The sequence below is a fragment of the Cydia fagiglandana genome, chromosome 11 (genome assembly GCF_963556715.1).
Source record: "Cydia fagiglandana chromosome 11, ilCydFagi1.1, whole genome shotgun sequence".
NCBI classification, from domain to species: Eukaryota; Metazoa; Arthropoda; class Insecta; order Lepidoptera; family Tortricidae; genus Cydia; species Cydia fagiglandana.
In genome coordinates this window covers 13768145-13789549 of record NC_085942.1, presented here as the reverse complement: position 1 = coordinate 13789549, position 21405 = coordinate 13768145, and the positions used below count along the sequence as shown (strand labels likewise).

The 21405-nt window shown below is 35.9% G+C and overlaps 1 protein-coding gene across 1 annotated transcript in view; it reads left to right on the top strand.

The window, feature by feature from the left end:
• Positions 1-2566: 2566 nt before the first annotated feature.
• LOC134669045 (collagen alpha-1(IX) chain-like) overlaps positions 2567-21405 on the top strand; it is a 218527-nt gene continuing 199688 nt past the window's right edge. The window contains exon 1 of the mRNA XM_063526571.1: positions 2567-3027. Within this exon, the coding sequence (XP_063382641.1) occupies positions 3014-3027 (14 nt within the window). The 5' untranslated portion in view covers positions 2567-3013. The remainder of the gene's footprint in view (positions 3028-21405) is intronic.

The window sequence follows — 21405 nt, the reverse complement described above, 5'->3', positions numbered from 1 at the left end:
ATGCATTATGTTTTCAACGTATCTAGGAATAGACATCGATTTATTAGCCACTACGATGATAGACCGGCCACTGTACGGACGTGATTGTTGTATTTTTTAACCGACTTCCAAATCTCAAAGAAGGAGGTTATCAATTCGGTTGTATGTTTTTGATGAAGTGGAACTGCTGATGATGATCAGAACGGAACTCTTCAACGACGCATAGTTCACAGTTGGCGATTTGTCCTCTTCGTTATGTTTGTTAAGCAAGTTAAGTTTTTAAGCCACATTTTTGTCAAGCTCGAGTTCTGATGATGGGATCCATGAGGAATCAAGGGAACTCCTCAAATCATAAAGGCATGAGTATAGAGATTTTTGTATTTACATCAGAAAATCAAGCATTTTCATTAAAAACTGTCGCATTTGATGAAGTGGAACTGCTGATGATGATCAGAACAGAACTCTTCAACAACGCATAGTTCACGTTTGGCGATTTTTCCTCTTCGTTATGTTCGTTAAGCAAGTTAAGTTTTTAAGCCACACTTTTGTCAAGCTCGAGTTCTGATGATGGGATCCATAAGGAATCGAGGGAACTCCTCAAATCTTAAAGGCATACGTATAGAATTTTCTGTATTTTCATCATAAAATCCAGCATTTACAATAAAAACTGTCGCATTTGATGAAGTGGAACTGCTGATGGTGACCAGAACAGAACTCTTCAACGACGCATGGTACACGTCTGATGATAACGAATTTCGATTTTGACTTGGACTGGGACCCGGACTCGGACTCATACCCGGACCCGGACCTGGACTCGGATCCAGATTCGGACCTGGACTCGGACCCGGAGTCGGATCCTGACTCGGAACCGGACTCGGATCCGGTCTGGGATCCGGACACGGACACGGACCCGGCCTCGGACCCGGACACGGACCCAGACTCGGACCCGGACTCGGACCCGGATTCGGACCCGGACTCGGACCTGGACTCGGACCCGGGCTCGGACCCGGACTCGGAACCCGGACTCGGACTCGGACTCGGACCCGGACTCGGACCCGGACTTTGGCCCGGAAAACCACTATGATACCTTAACTAAATAAACCACTATGATTACCTACCATAAAATGTAGGTATAAAGTATGATGATGCCAATCTTACTAACCCCTCCCGCTTAAACCCCCGTACACCGCACCGCATGCGCCATTAAGTGGGTTAGGTTAGGTTTGAACTGCGATCCTCACAGAACCGAACAAGGGTTAGGTTAGGTTGAAACTGCGAGCCTTACAGAAACGGAATGCTACTTGAAAAGTGGGTGGTTTTACCTCCGTTTCTACATAGTGTACTATCTACAATAAGCTTTCACCGGCCCCCAAAGAAGTCGGGTTTTTTTTCTTAAAAATTATTATCGTATCGCATCATGATACGTCATCATGCTCGCTTTACTCTCCCATTTTTTTTAATTAGCGCAATATGCATTTAAGTTAAAAACACAAACACGTTTTTATTTTGTCAAAATATTGAAAAGGTTAAAATACTAGATTTAGATTTAGATTTAGATATTTATTCTCATAATATTAAATTACATTATAAATTATGCTAGACTAATCTACACGAATTTATATTATGATCGTCATTCATATTTACATAATATTATTTAATACATACAAATTAAAAAATGTCTCAAGTTAAATTTAATGTAATCCACAAATAAGTCATTATCGACAATATCGACACATCCAGGAGTATTCCGATTGTAATAACAGATTATGAATTTGATCTGGGCTCGTTATAGATAAGATCTGTTTCTTTAACCAGAAACGTCCTTTTGATAGTGACAGATTATATCCATACAAAATCCAAACCAAATTCAAATTAATAAGCTATTATTAAAATCAGAATACGCCTCTCGGAAGCATACGCAACGGTTCTCTGACCCGAAGATCGTGTTTGTATTACATTTTCATTCATACCTTTGGATTTCGACACAAATAAAAGTTCATTTACATTTACAGCTTAAGTTATAAGTAGAAAGAAATGAAAGTGAAAAGAATTCTTAAACGGACCCATGATAGGCGCCCTTTTATACGAGCCAGTCATCTTCCAACAAAGGGCGATTAAACTCACTGCCCACTAAGTTTTAAATAATCCCTAAAATAACAAAACAAAAGGAAGCGATCGTTATACGGCGAGAAACTTTTTCAATATCCCTCTACAACAATGAGCGTTTCTTTTTTTATTCGCGGGAATAAATTCCGTATCAAATTTCTCCCTCGATGGCACTAACAATATATCTTCCGGGTTTAAAGACCGGCCCATCAAATTATCTCGGAAAGAAAGCGCTTTAAAACTGCCGGCCTAGCCAAGGTTACAATCGCTATCGCTTCGACATCGAAAAGCATTATGTCTCTCTATCACTCTTCCATATTAGCGCGACAGTGACAGTTGCGTTTCGATCGCTACGGAGCGTAAGCGATTGGCATCTTGGCTACGCGGCCAGCACTTTTCATTTTCTACAGCTTAACGCAGGCTACGCACACTAAACGACAGTACGGAAATACTCTGTGTATAACGTCCCATATTCTGGCTCATCTCGTTCATTCTGTCTCTTTTTTAGGCGAAATTCTATCTACAGGCATCGGGTGAAAGTCGATTTTCATAGTTCACGCACGACGCTTTGGTAGGGCGGTCGTCGCGTAAGCTACGAGTACGCCACGTGCTCGCCGACAACTTGCGCTTAGTTCTTCACGAACAGTGTGGGAGGTTAGTCCGCTACATGATCATAATTTTCCGAATGTCATGCGCTATAGCCGGTCCGCGCGAAAAAGCGCCCCCTGTAAACGATCCGTCAGTGTGTGCGTGAGTACGGCCACGTGATTTTGACAGTCGAATAAAAAGCCGGTTAGTGAACCAAGTGTTTATGTTTACTGATAACAGTTTTATCCGTTAACCGACGGAATAAATAATAACAATGCTTTAGTCGTGATTCGATTGAAGCTTTCGAGTGTGATTGATCGGTTTATTATCAGCTGTTGATATGGCGCTGTTTTGGTAAGTATGTTATTATTATGTCTGTATTGTGATAACAATGCCATGGTTTTGTCTATCTAACCGTTATATCTATAAAAATATGATTAAAACATTGTTAATAGTAAAACTATTTTAATTAGGTACCTATTTAATAGTTTCACTGCACAACTGCGCTTTTGTTAATTAACAATGCGGTTATTTTGGTAAAGCGTGTCATCCGCATATTCGTAAACGTATTATCATCACACAGAGATAATATCTCTTATGCGCATGCTCGTTACTATGTCAACAGGCTATGTTTATGTGCGCTATGTGCGTTATTCTACGTGCGCTTGAATTCTAATGTTGTGTGGTTTAGTTTCTATTAGGACTACTGAAATTCTATGTACCTATACTCTGTATCTAAATAAAAGTAAACAAAATCTACCCTCAAATGGCTCCTTAAGCCAGTTGAGCATGGGAAGCATGATCAAATAATGTAGGTTAAAGTCAGGTTGTTCAGTGACTGGTCCAGGGGGTTTTGTATTTGGTCGGTTAGTCAATAAATGTTATAACTATCCGAAAATTTACAAGTTGTTTATTCACATTTATTTAAATACCTAAATATACAGACTATAAGTATACAAAATACAGGAAAAGAGCGATGTCTTACTAGGCTTGATACTGCAAAAAAAAACATATAGCTGGAGTTCTTCGTAAGGTAATTCGCTATCCTATATACATATTTACATTATATAATATTATCCTATGTCTACATGTAGAGTAATTTCATGAACAATTTTGATAAAGGTTTTAAGAACAAAGATATAATAAGTATCCTTTCCCGGGAAAACTTTTTTAGGTCACACATCAGTTCCGCCCGAGCCTGCTCGGTTTCCAGGATATTTTATTGAAATTTCCGACACCTGTTTTATATTCCACTCGAGAGCTTACGATCGATGCTTCGTTGAAGGCCGCCTACAAACGTTCGACTTCCTATATAAGATTGAGAAAGATTGAGCGGGGTGACCAAGGACCATCAATCACAAGTGGATTCATGAAAAGTGGTGCAACTTAATCGTATAGGGGCTTGTCTATATCGGTATCATCCCGTGCAAGTTTGGTCACCTGGATATTTACTTGACAGTTCCGACACCCTATTTTATATTCCACTCGAGAGCTTGACGATCGATGCGCCGTCGAAGGCCAGCTGCAGACGTTCGATTCTTTATATACTTATTAAAGAAAAATCAAAGAGAAAAGGATGGGGGAAACCATCAATTGTATCTAAAGGTAATGTAAGAAGACATTAATAGTATGGACATGTAATTCTTTCGTATATCTATTGTATGTATATGCCTTTGCACCTAATGCATCGCATCGTATTTAGTTATGTTTCTAGGGTTAGCTACTTCTTTTAAGTCTCGCCGTCATGTACATTTTATCTTAGTTTGACTACCATTTCATATGTATCTCTCAGTTTCTTAACGGTTAGCTGGAAGAGATCCCTTAACGGGATAAGTTCGCCTTTGTACACTTTTATTGTATTCTCTCTGTGTTATGTACTTGTTTTGTGCAATAAAGAGTTTACTACTACTAATAGTTTAAATCATTGAATGAATCTGTTAATTAGAGGTATTGTGTTTTGTACCTAAAATTATTAATTGATTATATCGCATAATACAAAAACACATAATTATGTAAGTGTTAACTGACGTATGTAAAAAAACAATGCTGAAACTCTTTTTTGAACAAAATGACATGACAAAGTAAGACCTTCAAGTGTCCTTCCACTTTCAAGTAGTGAAAACAAAGTTATTACCATGATGGAGCAAACATTTTACAAATACACTTCAGTAACTACTTAATACTACACATTTTAAAAATGAACACGTGTTCTGTTTTTCGTACTTACGAAGTGTAATATTTCCACAAATCCACATCATTTTTTTAACTATGCACAAACACATCTTTTCTATAGATGAAACTCCATGTAGAAATCCATTTGAAGACGTTGCAAATAACATAACACGTACATTCCAAAATGAGCTTTCTCTGCTATTTTGTGCCAAAGCTCACAGTGCCAAACCAACACTAATAAGCTGGCGTAGAAAAACAAACGCAACGCAACGTTCGTTAATTTCGTCCGTTCCCACGGTCGGTAATAGCCGCTCCCGCGGGTGTCGTGTCGTGTGCCACTGAAGGAATTGAGGTAGAATGGGTTCTGGGTCAGCAGTCTAAACTGCTGATAGTGTTTAACTTTACGGGCTACTTACTTTTCAATCTAGTTTGCAAGGGAGCTCAAATTACTAAACTTATTTCGCTTCCAGTAAGCGGAAAACTTTACAAAAAAATAGGCGATAGGTATCAGCGAATCCTTTTGGTATGTTTTTAGAACTGATCAATGCATCCATACAAACAATTGAAGTGTCTTAATATTAAGTTCATGTTTTGAAAAGTCAAAATTTCGTAATAGTTCGGCTACATTGCATATTTAAAAATATCTAGTGCAGCAATTTCCGGTGTAGTAGGTCCTTAATGTTGTCACTGTCGCTGTATAACATCGCGTTGTCGCATTTGCTGTTAGAAAAAGAAAGGGGTTGTAGATTAACTTTCAAACGACAATAAAGTTAGGAAATCAACCACCAATCCCCAATAGAGGTGACAGTCCATTTCCAACGACAGCTGCATTACTGTTGATTTTACTATGGAAATTGACAATCACAGCGACGCGTTCAGTGCCGGTAGTGCGTGCTGCGGTTAGAAATGGAATGTTACCATAATTGTCACGACTTCAGGTCTAATTATAATACAAAATAGTTTCTGCGAGCTAGTTGTAGTCTTAATTGAACTTCAATTAGCTGCAGCAGCTATTGAGTATTGTTGATATTTCTCAGTAGACCCGACTAGTACTTAATGTACCAACAACTGTGATATAAGACATTACAAATTGTTTATGTTCTTATGTCAGTGACTTTTATTAGGTGATAATGTGATAACTATACTTTCTTAGCTAAAAAAAGTCGTAAGTGGCACTGTTATTAATGTATTATAATGTTTTTTATACACTGGTTTCTAGTCCATTAACACATTTCTCCGAACTAGGACATCACATTCCGACATTTCCAATCAATAACATTATTCATATTACATTATCTACCTAAAGAATCCGACCGCGTAAGTATTTTTATCTTCATGTGGTCGTCGTTTTCGAGGATTAAATACCTACTATTAGTTACACACTATATCTGATAAATATTTATCAGTGCCTTAAACTCGTATTATATAACGCGGACCAATAGCTCGTTTTTATTAGAGCGTGTACCTAGTTGGGTACAATTGAAACTTAGCATCGTAACTTACAAGCGATGCTCAGTTTCTTGTGTCAAATTGACGCACATTTATGCTTATACATATTAGCGTGAACCAACAATTAACGTATGAAAATTCATACAAAAACAGCGTCCACTCAGTCCTTTCTGCGGGTACTTTTAAGTTGATTTTAAGATTGAATATTTAAACATCGATTCAGAAAAGTAATCAATATAACCTTGTAATTTATCATGGGATGCTACAAAGAAAGGTATCATCGGTCTGCGAAATACATAATATATGATATAAATACATTGTAGCAGACATTTAAGCGCGAATACCAACCAGCTTTACGGTGTACGCGCAAATAACGATAGTGTAAAAGCGCTTTCTCTATAAAAAATCCCATTACTAGTCAATGGTAATCGAGAGCGCGCGATCAACCTTAGTAATTTCAACTTGCATTCCTGCATAAAAGGATGCAAATTACATTCAGTGCCTTTAATTTCACATGAACACTATTAATAGCCCGCGGTTCTTGTGTTCTCGTGGGCATACATTTCACATCTATCGTAAGTCTGAGGTTAATTGCTAACTGGTTTTTTTATCTCCTGATAAATGTAAGTTTTGATAAGAGCGGACATCTCGTGGGTACAAAAGCATTTTAAATAAAGGTGAGTGCGGCTGGAACGTGGAATACGGGACTGTTGTTCTCAACCATGAACTATCTCTGGTAGCCTAGTTACACCAATATAAGGGTGATCTCTATTTACATATCAATGATACGGTGTTCAAGATCGCGTTATTATGGTTATTTTCAGGTTAAGTGCTTAGTAAAGTGACCATGAAGGTGGCCTGAAGTGACTACCTCGGTATTCCGGCAACGTTTTTGAATGAAGTTTTGTTTTGATCTTTTTACATCCGTGTGAGTACGCCGCCGCCGGCATGCTTAAAACCTAGCATACGGTTAAGTTTCAAGCACTTAATTCACAAAGCAAACAGTGAAAACGCGAATCAAGCACAAATTTAATGTCAAAACGTAATTTGTATTCCTCTCGGTAGTTTAATGCTTTTGGAATGTTAGATTAGTAACTTTTTTTTTAATTAATAGCAACTGAGCTGCAGCACGATTCGAGTTACGAGACGAGGATATTGGAGTAAATTTCATTGGAGTAGATTTACGTGATGATGCTGAGCTTGCTGCAGCTAAAGGTTTACAGCGACATAAAATAAATTCCGAACGCGACATTGTGGTCATAATCTAAAGAAAGCGAAGTGAGCGAACGTCAGTGGAAGATAGAAAGATTGCTATGGCTATAACGTCTAAGGTAATTTCGAGCTTTCCTGTCTGCTAACGACTTCAATTGTAATAAACACAGCTAGCAAAACCTCATTTACAAAAGTTCTGCAACCTCCTTTGCAATAAAAAAAATCGCTTGAAATAGGTATGTAGATAGGTATTAGTGGCTGCTGTCGATAGAAAAGTTTCCATAATCACCCCAAGACAAGATAATTTGTTGTAACATTGGTAGGTACACCAACATCTAAATTGTATATAATTTATCAATACCATAAGGCTCCATGTTGCATACAGTTCAAGCTACGGCACAGTATTGTCACCTGCTTGTTCACATCGGTTCACCAGAGTTCACAATAAAAACTGTGAAGACATTTGTATGTTCTGCAGCGTGCAACTATTAATACTTGAGCCTTTATTAAGTTCCTAAGATATTTGTTTTTATGTTGTTCTTTTAAATTTTGGAATAAAACTAGTAAAACATCTCGACATGACATCGGTTGAACGTAGCAATAAAAACTGCGTGCGATTTTAGACTTAAAAGCGGTTACCTGACGCACTATTAAAGTCAGGTCTGAGAATCCAAAGAAGTTTACTTTTTTCATCGAATGGTCAGACTAGGCTCAGCAAGGCTATATCGGTCGGCGTTACAGCCCCGGTGAACCTCTTACTCTTGCGCATTTTACTAACTTGCACTCGCTTCCAGAAAAGGCAATCATTTTATATGACGATTTATTGATCCCTTGCTAAACGCTGAACGTGCTCGTAAATCATCTATTTGGACACCTTTCTGACTTAGAAACCATAAGGACACAAGAGACGACATTTTCCTTAAAACATCTGCCATTTCAATAACCTGATTCGAATGCCATTATGTTAACTTAAAAAATGACGTATGTTGTTATAAAAGTGCATGCAGATAAGACTTTGGGTTCAGAAGAGCTATAAAGTATGGTCTTCGTGGACTTAACACTATGGGAGGTAAATCAAAATTGACTGCATTGTGGACGGAAATTTATATTTTGATTGAATACATGATTTATAACAAGATTTATAGATTTATCAGTGTGGGTGGATTAACTTGTGAAAATGATTTAAATGTTTTTATTAGACTATTAGAGTTTCAACTTGTTCAATTATGATGCTTATAAATCTATATTGACCCATTTTGCTAACGATAATGATATCAAAACTACTTAAAAACACAAAATGGTTATTTTATAAATCACGGGCTTAATGTAGCTGGCGTGCATAAATAAACAAACATTCTAATGAGAGATAACACAAGTCTGTGAGATTTCAAGGGAGTCATTATCGTTCATAACACATCAGAGGAACATTAGCGACAGAACTCGTTAATATTATATGTGTGTGGCAAGCCGAAATCCGGAGAGTAATTAATGAGACTGTTAAAGAATCTATGGCGTGTTAGAAAAACATGCTTTAAATTTGACGGCTGGAGTGGCGCTGTAAATTATATATTCGTTATAGTTAAAAATCTTCACACATATCATCAATGTTAGCATATAAAGTATGAAATCTTACGTTCAAGTATCAAGCTTTAAATACACATTATTTCTGAAAAAAAAAATTAACATCATAAAGGTAAAACCAGTCATGTATTCAGTAAGAGCTGAACATCCTACTATCTATATATATAAATGCAAGTGTCCTGACTGACTGACTGACTGACTGACTGACTGACTGACTGATTCATCAACGCAGAGCCGAAACTACAAAAGCCAGAAAGTTGATATTTGCACACCAGATTGCATTTATAAAGTGTACAAGAGATAAGAAGCGATTTTGAGAAATTCAACCCCTAAGGGGGTTAAAAAGGGGATGAAAGTTTGTATGGGGTTAAAGTTTTCTTTTAAGTTAGGAATTTGAAACTTCGCAAAAAAATATATTATTAAAATACAAGAAAACTAATTTCGGCGTTTTTGAAAATTCATCCCCTAAGGTGGTGAAAAAGGGGTTGAAAGTTTGTATGAATATCAAAAAAAATTTCAAGTGGTGGACTTGAATCTTTGTATTTAGGGATATTATTATAAGACAGGAAAAGTAATTTCACCGTTTTGTAAAATTCATCCCCCAACAGGGTTAAAAAGGGGTTGAAAATTTTAATCCATTACAAATGCTATGTAACTTCGTAGAAAGGCATAATAGCCCATTACAAAAAAAAGTGGTTGCAACGTTTTTGAAAATTCAACCCTTAAGGGGGTTAAAAAGGGGATGGAAGTTCGTCTGCGGGTGCAAATTTTATTTTAAGCAAGGAACTTGAAACTTTGTAAAAACGTTTTAAATTAAAATACAAGAAAACTAATTTCAGCGTTTTTGAAAATTCATCCCTATGGTGGTGAAAACGGGGTTTAAAATTTGTATGGATATCATGCATTTTTTCGAGCGCGGGATTTGAATCTTTGTATTTGGGTATATTATTAGAAGACAATAAAAGTGATTTCAGCGATTTGTAAAATTCATTCCCTAACAGGGTTAAAATGGGGTTCAAAGTTTGAATCCATTACAAATGCTTTGAAACTTCTTAGAAAGACATAATAGCCGATTACAAAAAAAAGTAATTGCAATGTTTTTGGAAATTCAATCCCTAAGGGGGCTAAAAAGGGGATGAAAATTCGTCTTGGGGTGTAAATTTAATTTTAAGCTAGGAACTTTAACTTTTTGGAAAAAAAGGTAATAAATTAAAAAACATGAAAACTAATTCAAGCATTTTTGAAAATCATCCCCCAACGTGGTGAGAAAGGGGTTGAAAGTTTGTATGGAACTTGAATCTTTGTATAAGGGCATAGGTACCTATTATGAGAATACAAGAAAAGTAATTTCAGCAACCAACATCAAAATCCACTTGACTTAAAACTTCATACAACTTGCTAAAAAAGAAAAGTACTTAATTTCAACATTGCTTGGATATGAAAATTATAGGTACTAAAGATGTAAAATGTTGAAGATAAGATTCCACGCGGACGAAGTCGCGGGCAACAGCTAGTAAATACATAAACGATTTTATGAACCTGCCATAAAGGCGTGTTCTCGTCTATGTAAGTAGGTCAATTTTAACTTTATTGTCAATGAATATTATTTACTTATATTATACCCAGTGGTATTTACAGTCGAATTGCACTGTAATTAAATATCAAGCCTAACTGTATGCATAACATTAGACAGTCTAATCCTACGGTAATTACTACTTACATAATGTCTGTGACCAATCAGCCGTGGTACCGTGAAATATGTCGCTTCCTCCAAAATGTTGTAACGGTTGTGAGATCACATTACATGCTTACACAATACACATTAAGTTACACGACTATGGCTAGGGGACGATAAAAGGTATCTTTCTTAGCAATAATAAATATGACTTAATAGATGACAAGTAAAAAAACTATTCTGTAAAATTTGGGCCTTACCAAGTTGTGATATAGGTCAGCGTACCTTCATCCGCCATATTATTTTATCACCCACAATAAAACGAATAGATTTAAACTAAAACTCTCATCAGAACATGTCTACCTACATCGTTACTGAATAAGTTTTGATTACACATAATCAAAACTCATTGGCTGTGTACCACAGTTACTGAAGTCGTAACAAGCAAAGTTTACAATATGGTGCGATGCTCCGACGAATGACGCGGCGATGAATAAACACTCTCGAGAGAAATCTTTACATCGGGGCGTAAACGTAAAAGTTTATGGCAATTTTAAAAGGATATTTTCTATGGACGACAGTAAAGTATTGCATGCTAGAGTGCTACAGAAAGTTATAGCCGAGCGAGCGTCTATGTTGCGTATAATATAAGTAAACTTTGTGGTAGTAGATCGAAGAGTGAACCATCGAGGGCAACGTGAGGGAGTCATTTATGTAGTGGTGGAAATCATTCGGCCGATATGAGGATGAAGTGTTTTTCCTATAGAGGGAAGCGAATACGTATAATTCATATTATAAACTGAAGACACTTTATTCTTTGTTTTTTAACAATTTTTCTCGTGTTTCTGTGCCTAAATAAAAAATAACCCAGAATTTTTTAGTTTAAAAATGTGAATATTTAGTACTTTTTTTTTCTGGTACCTATCACATATTTATTTAGAGTTGTTTCACATACAAATGCGTTGAATTTTCATGCGGTGTTGAGTTGTCGACTAAGCTGCAAAACATACTTTTATCGGTTTGCCAGTTTCTGACGCATTCAAATCCCTGTTTTGCCCGGGTTTTGTAGCTTTCAGCATATAAACGGGGCAATCAGCTCTGAAAATATTATGGCCATAAGATCCTACGACCAAAAATAACGAACTATTTTCCGTGTATGCGTCCGAAAGTTCCGAAAACAATTTAAACTGCGAATAAAAATTTAACGGTGAACTATTAAAATGCACGTCCATGGCCGCAAAACAGACATGACGTGAGTAGGTTGATGACTTTTTAATTACTCCGACGAGATCAATGACTCGTGAGCGCAATTTTGTATCAGTTTTCGCAATTTCCCGATACAGTGACGTGATGACCAGATAAAATGCTAATTTTCGTGGTATTTTATTCATTGCTTTATTGCGCGCGTTATTAAAATGCAGCTTTAAATGTTGTTAGTGTACCGCCCATTTCTAGACCACTGCCATTTATATTATCACTAAATACCTATATTGTGATCATGCAATCTCTTCCTCTTTGCCGTCACACTCTTGTTATTAGGTGGTTGCCATATCAGGGCCGGTGGCAAGCTTCGCAATCCGTCGCCGTTTTTCCTGTACTGTAGCTTTTCTTGTACATCCATGGAGTGGTCCGTTGAGTGCAATTTTGACTAGGTCTGACCAACAATATTAAAGTCTGGTCTGATAACTAATTGGTTGGTTTAAATTAAATAATGAAGACAGACTCCTTTAATAAAATAATTCAACTTTGTTAAGTTCGGGCTAGTTACGATCTGACTATAGTTGACTGAAAAGCTACATTCAAAGAAGGTATAGTGTGGCCAAGTAAAACACCGAATTTGTCAAAAAGTAAGCCTGCTCTGCATCCTTGTGACTTACTGCCGAAATTTGACAGGTTAGATCTTAAACATATCGTTATCGTATCTTGGTGATGTCTATAAGATATCTAATAGGTGTATATTTCAAAATCCGAATCGGGCCCTTACACTCATACTATGTACCCTAGCTGTCTACAATCGTACAAAGCAATTAAGCTAAGCACAATGTAAAGTAAGCTCCCAGCCGCACCCCTGCCCTTTCACCCGGTCATGGCTCGGCAAATCTAATGGCGAACAATGACATTAGGATCGGCCCGTTCTAAGAATAAAGTAATAAATAGAGAACAAATTAGTTGCGATAGTTACAATAAAGCTGAAATCGAATAATTTTACGGTTTCAATGTTAGTATGTCTCACAACAGTTTAAATTCGAATAAAGCTGAATTTACTCAGTACTAATAGAATATAATGCGTTGAGAAATACCGTTGACAATATCATCTAATACAAAGTTGTGTAAAGGTTATGAAATACTATTTTAGTTGTAGAGAGTGGCTAGGCGTTCATAAAACTCGATAGCCAGCCGACTACTAGTAAACGTAGATGCTATGTTAAACACGGGACAGGCATTATGTGTCTGAAGGATTATAAAGCAACCAAAAAAATTAACTAAAAAATTCATAAAGTAACTGATTGCATGCAAGCTAGGTACATGATCTGTAACACCATATTGTAACATCCCCATACTGTCAGTCTTTCCGTGACCCCAGCTGGTGCAACTCAGCTGAAACGTCGGAATTAAAGGTAAAAACAATGAAATTATATCGCGGTAGACCCGTTTGTGTAATTGAATATGTGTACAAAACGCGAGAGTTTAAAGTGTTATATCCCCATACTGTATCAATGCAAATAAATAATTTCTGATTTCTGATTTCTGATTTCTGATCTCTGATTTCTGATTAGGTACTTTAATAATTATTATAATTAATGACGGACAGTGGAGTCTTAGTAATAGGTTTTTATCCTTTTTTGCACGGAACCCTAAAAAGTAATTTCCGTTTGACGATAGATAAAAAAAATTATATATGCAAGCTTGTTATAACTTTAGTTACCTACAAATAAGCACGTTTCCGCTCGAGTGATAATTTCGCTAAGTGAATATTATGTAACGAAACTTACGCTCAAAGAAGCTTTTGTATGATGAATATGTCAAAAGGGCAAGTGTGGGTCGAGTGTGGGTTTCTCGGTGACTGGAGCTTAATGTATAAATGTATATTTCTACGTGGTTTTTGATTTGAATTTTACGAACTTTAAAGGGATTTGTAAATTCAAAGGCAAAATTTCGGTTTAGTGTATCGCCTATGCGCAGTCGTGCCTTAACTGGATGGTGTTTAGCAAAAATGAGTCCGTTCACATCCATTTTACAATAAAATATCAACTTTAAGCATACATTTTTAGAGTTCACATCTTATTGAAAAATTAACGTGGGTTGACTCATTATTGCTTAACAGCATCCCTATAATAGGTGATAACGTGTGACATCTCTGGAGTAATGCTATAATATCCGTTTGCTATTAGAAAGGAGAGGTGAATGTGTTTGTAGAAAATGAAGTAGGTATATTGATATTATTTAAGGTACATAATCACCCTCTTAACGATATATACATTTAAATAATAATTTATATATTTCGTCCTTAAAGTTCAAAAAAAAATAAGCGACGTATTTATTCTTTTAGTTACATTATATATTAAAACTGCATTGCAGAGATAAAATAAACTAAATTGGCCTAGAAAGAAAAAAAAATTGAAATGGCCATAAGTAGCTTTATTTTCTAATCCTCCCAAATATCTATTGATCTCATAATACTTTATGCAGACTATAATTATATTTTTTATGTTTTATAAAAAAACCGGGCAAGTGCGAGTCGGACTCGCGCACGAAGGGTTCCGTTCCATAAAGCAAAAAAAACGGAAAAAAATGCAAAAAGAAAACGGTCACCCATCCAAGTACTGACCACGCCACGCCCGACGTTGCTTAACTTTGGTCAAAAATCACGTTTGCTGTATGGAGCCCCACTTAAATCTTTATTTTCTTATGTTTTTAGTATTTGTTGTTATAGCGGCTACAGAAATACATCATCTGTGAAAATTTCAACTGTCTAGCAATCACGGTTCGTGAGATACAGCCTGGTGACAGACGGACGGACGGACGGACGGACGGACGGACGGACGGACAGCGAAGTCTTAGTAATAGGGTCCCGTTTTACCCTTTGGGTACGGAACCCTAAAAAAACGATGGGTTTTTAACTACATTCACTCATCGTCCTACATGGGCCCAAAGCCAACCCATTTAACGTGATCCACGAATAATGCCTCGTAAGATAATGATGAATTGTCTGCCACCTTCTACGAATAATAAAAGGATGTTGGTAAAAAAAACATCCTTAATGTACATTTGATTGCTATGCTTAATCCTGTAAAGGGTATGTTATAAGCCGAAATTTTGACATCCCTGAGTCAAATTGTGTGTCTTTGTATTTCTAATATACAATTTTAATTCAATTCAATTATTTTATTTAAAAAGAAGAATAAGAGAGAGAGAAGATGGCCGATGGGGTCGAAAAGTGCTCGAGTGGAGACCACGGACTAGCAAACGCAGCGTAGGACGTCCACCCACAAGATGGACGGACGACCTTGTTAAAGCCGCTGGAAGACGCTGGATGCGGGTGGCTTCCAACCGGTACGAATGGAGGTCCAAGGGGGAGGCCTATGTTCAGCAGTGGACGTCTTATGGCTGAGATGATGACGATGATGATGATTTTATTTAAAAGTACATGTATAAATCTTTTTATATCTCATTCTATCAGAGATCTTTCTTTTTCTGTGCTTTAAATACACAAATCTTAACACACATCTTAGAATTTTTTAACGTCCGCTTCATTCATTCGTTACATTCAATTTCGCAAAAAAACTGTCTCAAAATAAGCATCATCTAGCCCGAGAGTTCGATGGAAAATATGCCAAAGATTACAGATAATTAATTATAAGTAAAGAGTAAGTAAGTATGAGACAATCGATAGTGAATAAATAGTGTCATTATAATTTTCTTCAATATATTTAAAGCTGTCTAGAGTGTCTAGTGCTACAAATAAAAACATTTAGTATTACCCTAGTTACCACTAAATATCAAAGGTTGAATTCGTTTAATTGTAATTAATTACACAGCGTATGCTCAAATCTGTCACCGAGCACTGTTTAACAAGACCGCATCAAACGTGCCACCGAATGTCAACAAACTGAGTCTCAAGATACAAAACTTGCTAGACCACTACAATGCAGAAGCGGATTAAGGACACGCCTTGACAAGCAAATATACGAGTAAGATGCGTTTTCTTCAGTGAAACTTCGAAGATGTGGAGCTGAGCATTTAATTTACCGCAAAAACAACCGTTGCAGGGAGGAAAAACAGGATTTGATATTTTTTGTTGTAACTACACCTGGTTGGTTGTGTCTGCGTAGATTCTGTAAGTTACAAAGTCACGCCATGTGTTGCGTAAGTTGCGATACATACAGGCCTATTCGGATTTCGAGATAGCCGTTACTCTAGCCTGCTGGAGACATAGCTTAAAAAAAATCTGATTCTATTTTGTGGAAAACACCGAATAAATCTACCTTTATTTACAGAATTAAACATGACAGCTGTCGACAGTAGGTAACTTCAAACTTATAATTTACTATAGGTACTAGTAGTTCGTTTTTTTAGCATTACAAAGAAAATAAGGCAAAAAATATTGAAATACGCTTTAAAAAAATAGTTTTTTATTATTTGTTAAAGCAAAATAATGTAAAAGATCGTATATGATTTATAATTCTAACATATTTGCTGTGACTTGTTTTTCAATAGCAATTTTTAATAAAAAGACATGTCAAGATCGCTTACCTTCTTTCTAATGCTAAAACAAACGAACTATAACAGCAACATTCTGATCACTGGTGGACCTTACGTTTTAATAATAAAGTTTACGGATATCAGTCAGTCTGGGTGAATGTGGATACAAACATAAAACTTATCGAACCTGTACTTAACTCGCTTCGTTCAAGACGTGTACTTATAGCACCAGCAAGATCCGAACGTCCATACGTATTTAACTACGTAATTAACGCCAGGGAAAGTGTTCACAGTGGGAATTTGTAATATACACACATGGCAGGTGAAAGGTTACCTATAAACTATTCACATTTTAAAGGACTTATCCCTAGTTTATTAAACCTACAAGCCACAAGTATGATTTCAATAATAATAAAAGTGTAAAATTTTAGTCGTAGTAGTAGAAGTAATCATTTTTGCTTTAAAACCTGTCGGTACCTAGTGAAGTGAACTAAGATTTTATATTTTGTTCCTCGCAACCCTGTTTCAATGTGCTGTTACGATCTAGTAACTTATTTATGTTTTCAATTATTGTTTTAATAATATTTTTAAGCATATTTGTATAATTATCTGTATAAAAAAAACCTTACGAACTGTTATATAAAAATAAAAATAATACAGCTACGAAAACAACACGTACAATAATTTGTGGTTCCGGTTGACATCACAATATTTTTTTTTTAGTTTAATTACATATTTCTATGAGTACCTAATCTTGCAGACACTTAACTTTTTTTTAACTTAAACGCAAAGCAGTATTTTCCTACATACTTAATTATGCTTAGTTTTTTTTCTAGTGCCTATTGTGTTTATCTCTCTTTTAATTTATATAAGCAAACTTTTACCATCACTTTTACTTGCTTGTGTTTGTTGCACGTTTGTATAAACACTTTATCAAACCTCGTCCCGAAAATAGGTGAAGTGCGGCGAAACGCGTCGTCGTTGTCACTCACAGATCAGTATTCATTCTTAGATGGAGCACATTTTAATTAGACGCACATTTCGAAAAAATCCCACGTAATAAATGTGCTTTTCGTGTTGTTTCTACTCAGAATCCCGAGATTATTTGATTAGCTTGAAATCTCATTATACCTATTAAAATAGTGCAATGGCCATTTGCACTCTCATGGCGTCGTAACGGGGACAAATTAGAAAGATGCATCCAGCAGCGAAAACCTACTCGATGAAAGTAGTTGAAATGCATAAGATAAACTTTAAAAAAGCTTTAATATGACGTTAATTGCATACTTTTGAGCTACATTCCATCTTTTTTACTTACTTACCCACAAATCGAACCGAAGACGAGTGTGCATCAGTCGTAATATAAGCAAGAACTACTGGGATACAATCTGCGGTGTCACCACACATTGCGACACACACTGGCAAAGCTTATTGTATGCCTGGCAGACTGCGAGGCACGTACTCTTCAGTTTTTATAAGATTTTCAATGTAGTGGTGTGTAGGTTAATGGAACGGGTGTTTACCTTTTTTAGCACGGGGTAGCAAACACAAATATACATAGATTGCTAACATTGTTTTGATGTTATAAAGTCAAATTATAAAGAAAACAATTTTTCTTTAAAGTTAAGTTGTCTCGATGTTTTTAGAGGTACAAGACGAATTAAATAGAAAAAAATGGTAATTGACACATTGAAATGGTGACAGAAAATACAATTCAATTATCTTTCCTCGGCAAAACTTTAGGCAGCGTCTGCCAAAAAAGAATTTAACAGGAAATAAATTAATTATCTTCGATTTCGTCCACTGTTTGACCGGACGTCATTTGTTTCATTTTAAAGCCCCTTGACAGAAAGCAGTCGACTTGATCGGTACACGTAGCGATATATCACGGTTTAAATTAAATATCGACAGGAAAAGAAGCCATTGCTATTTTGAGTTTGATGTCGTATCCGTATAAGGTTGATTTTAAAATGACTTCTGATTGTAACTTAAGTCGTTTTTATATTGAAGATGAAGTGATGTCAATGCGCACGGAAAAACATTCGAATAAGAACATCATGTTTACGGCCATCAAGTCTTTTGCTTCTGCATTTCGTCAATCAAGATTGATCGGTGCATCTCAATTGGATTTTTACCGGTTCTGGAAATCAATGTTTATTACTGTAAGGCAATAGCCTAAAACAGGTCACTGTTTAATCGAAAGTGGTTCATCTATGTTGGTGGTCAATAGATTTGGAAACAAACTAAATTACATATTTTCTCTTTTAATTACTAGTTTGGATGGATTTCTAATTGTCAATGTTTATTAACAAAAATAAAAGTATTAACAAAATAACTAAACTGAATATTAAAATTAAAGCTAAAACTAAACTCCAACATAAAAGATGGATTTCGTTTACTGAACTTCGGACTACTGAAAGTTTTATATAGCACTGAATTAATATGACATTTACCTATTTCTCTCATACTACCTAATTAACACGACCCATATTTGGCAGTAGGTAACTTGAGTTTAACCTACAAACGTTTTCAAATTAATGAACTTTTCTTAATTACCAACGTGGTTGATTGATCCAATCATTTACTATGGCTTCTGAGAAAATTAACACCTCAAATCATTGGCTCTCGACAAAAAGATATTGAGAATAATTGCTAACGTTAATTTTAGTCAAAACTCTAAGATTATGAATTTATCTTTGAAGTTTCATACCGCATCAAATATGCTAACGGGACTCCAATCATTTCTAATTTTAAATATCTTTAGCAACCAGAAAAATCGTCAATCTAAATCTTCCATCGCCATCTTTATTCAAAATTCTACGTTATCATTTTACTCGTTGCTTATAATATCACGGCTGGCTTCATTACAAATGCAAATTAGTTCCCTTGAGCTGATGACTGGTTGACTGACAAGACAAATTGTCCGCGAACTATCTGCCTAATGATATTTGCCATTTTATGCAAGACGCGTTCCTTGCGTAATTGTTTAATTTCGAGGTGTTAGGGACGAGAAAATTTTTAGAGAAAATTATTCGACCCTTTTTTGCCGATTAGACCGTCTAGTCTAATGATTTTAGTCTTCGTGACCTTTTTAAATTATTATCACGCGCAAATTTTTTTTTTATATAATCAATTAATATTAAATTTATTTAATCAAAGTCACAAGTAAATATTAACTTTTGCTCAAATGAAAGATTTTTCAGTAATGAACATTAATTATACTTATGTTATTCGGAAACTATGTGCCCAAGAAATAAACTAACTAAACAAATTTTGTATAATTTAGTGTTATATTATGTACAATTACTTCTAGTATAACTTATGTGAATAACATTACATATCTGACGATAAAACTTACAAAGTAAGTATGTAAAATAGTACTCAGTCCCGTTTCCTGTTACCCTAAAACGTTATAATACCTTACTAAAACAAAATTGCTTTTCAGATTTAAACCAGACTCTTCTCAACACGTTGTTCTATTCCCTTCATCCTTTCAATACACGGTAATAGAATTTGCAAAATAATAGACAAGACTCTAAAGGTATCACAAAGTTACGTAAATTGTATACAAAGCTTTGGAAAAATAAAGGACGGCTAGTCTAGCCCTAATTTACATGAATAGCGGCAGGCGACCGCTCTTTGTCTTTTAAGTTGCTATTAATTATTCCGTTTTATGGTAATAAACCCGCAGAGGCGTCAGGCTTCGCCTTTTTTGGTCCATGGCATATGCCGGGCAAGCAAAAAGATAACTTGGGAATAATCTGCCACCGACATATTTCTAGCGCGGTGTACCGGATTAAAGAGGATGCAGTGGCGTGTTTTGATGAAATAAAATGCAAACCCATTGTCGTAACAACGCAACAGTGTCGTAAATTTAATATCGCATGCAAAAGGCAGAAGTAATAAGGCGTTGATTTTTAAATAGAGCACTGAGGGCAGCTACCATCAGATCTTATACTGCTACACCATAGTGGTCTTAGGAGATCATTTCTTACTATTTAATTAACGATTATTGACATTCACAGAATTTGTATAAAAAATTAAAAATACATACATTCAGCGACCATATCGTCAATTTCTGTTATGCTGCCAAGCGATCCAATTTCTATCCAGGATCAAAAGCTTCTTCGAGACCATATTAATAATATTGACGATTTTGTCGCTAAAATAAAACATTTTTCCAAATCTGCATAATGTGAAGGACTAAGGACGAAGGAATAAGGGTAAAAAGTTAAGGACGCTCTTCCATTTTGGCGTAACTGGAGGATTCGGTAGCTCTCAAAGTAAATCGTATTGTTCTAAATTGTAAAATGTTTTATTTGTTGCAATAAACTTACATAAGAAATGAACAAATGCAAATAGCGCAAATGTATTGTCAATAAACTCTGCATCCTTAGTGCATACATAAGTGAAGGCATTGAACTGTATTGGAAACTAAAGGCCTTTGTTCACATTGGTATCTATCGTAGAAGTATTACTGAATCAGAGGCGTACAGTCCTAAACTCCGAAACTCCCATTTATCAATAAACTGACATCCCAAGGGTTTCCCAAGCCCGAAATGACGACAAACATGACGAAGACGGCACGGTTCGTCCACCTGCAGCGTATCTGAATAATAAATCAACTAGTATCGACCAGCTGTCCGAGTCATTGGCCTTCTGCTTGTCAGCTGATACTGTCAATGATTCACGCATTATGCAAAAGTATGTCATTAACATACAATATCGCTTTAAGTTAAGAAGCTTAGTACCTAAGTAAGAGTAAAATAATTTTGAAATATACATAGATACCTAGAACCTATAAAATCTCCATGAATATAGTATCACTTCTACATCTGTAACTAGCGACCCTCCCCGAGTAAACCTTCCTCAAGAATCACACTATAGATAAGTGAAAACTGCATGAAAATCCGTTAAGTAGTTGATGAAATTATCGCGAA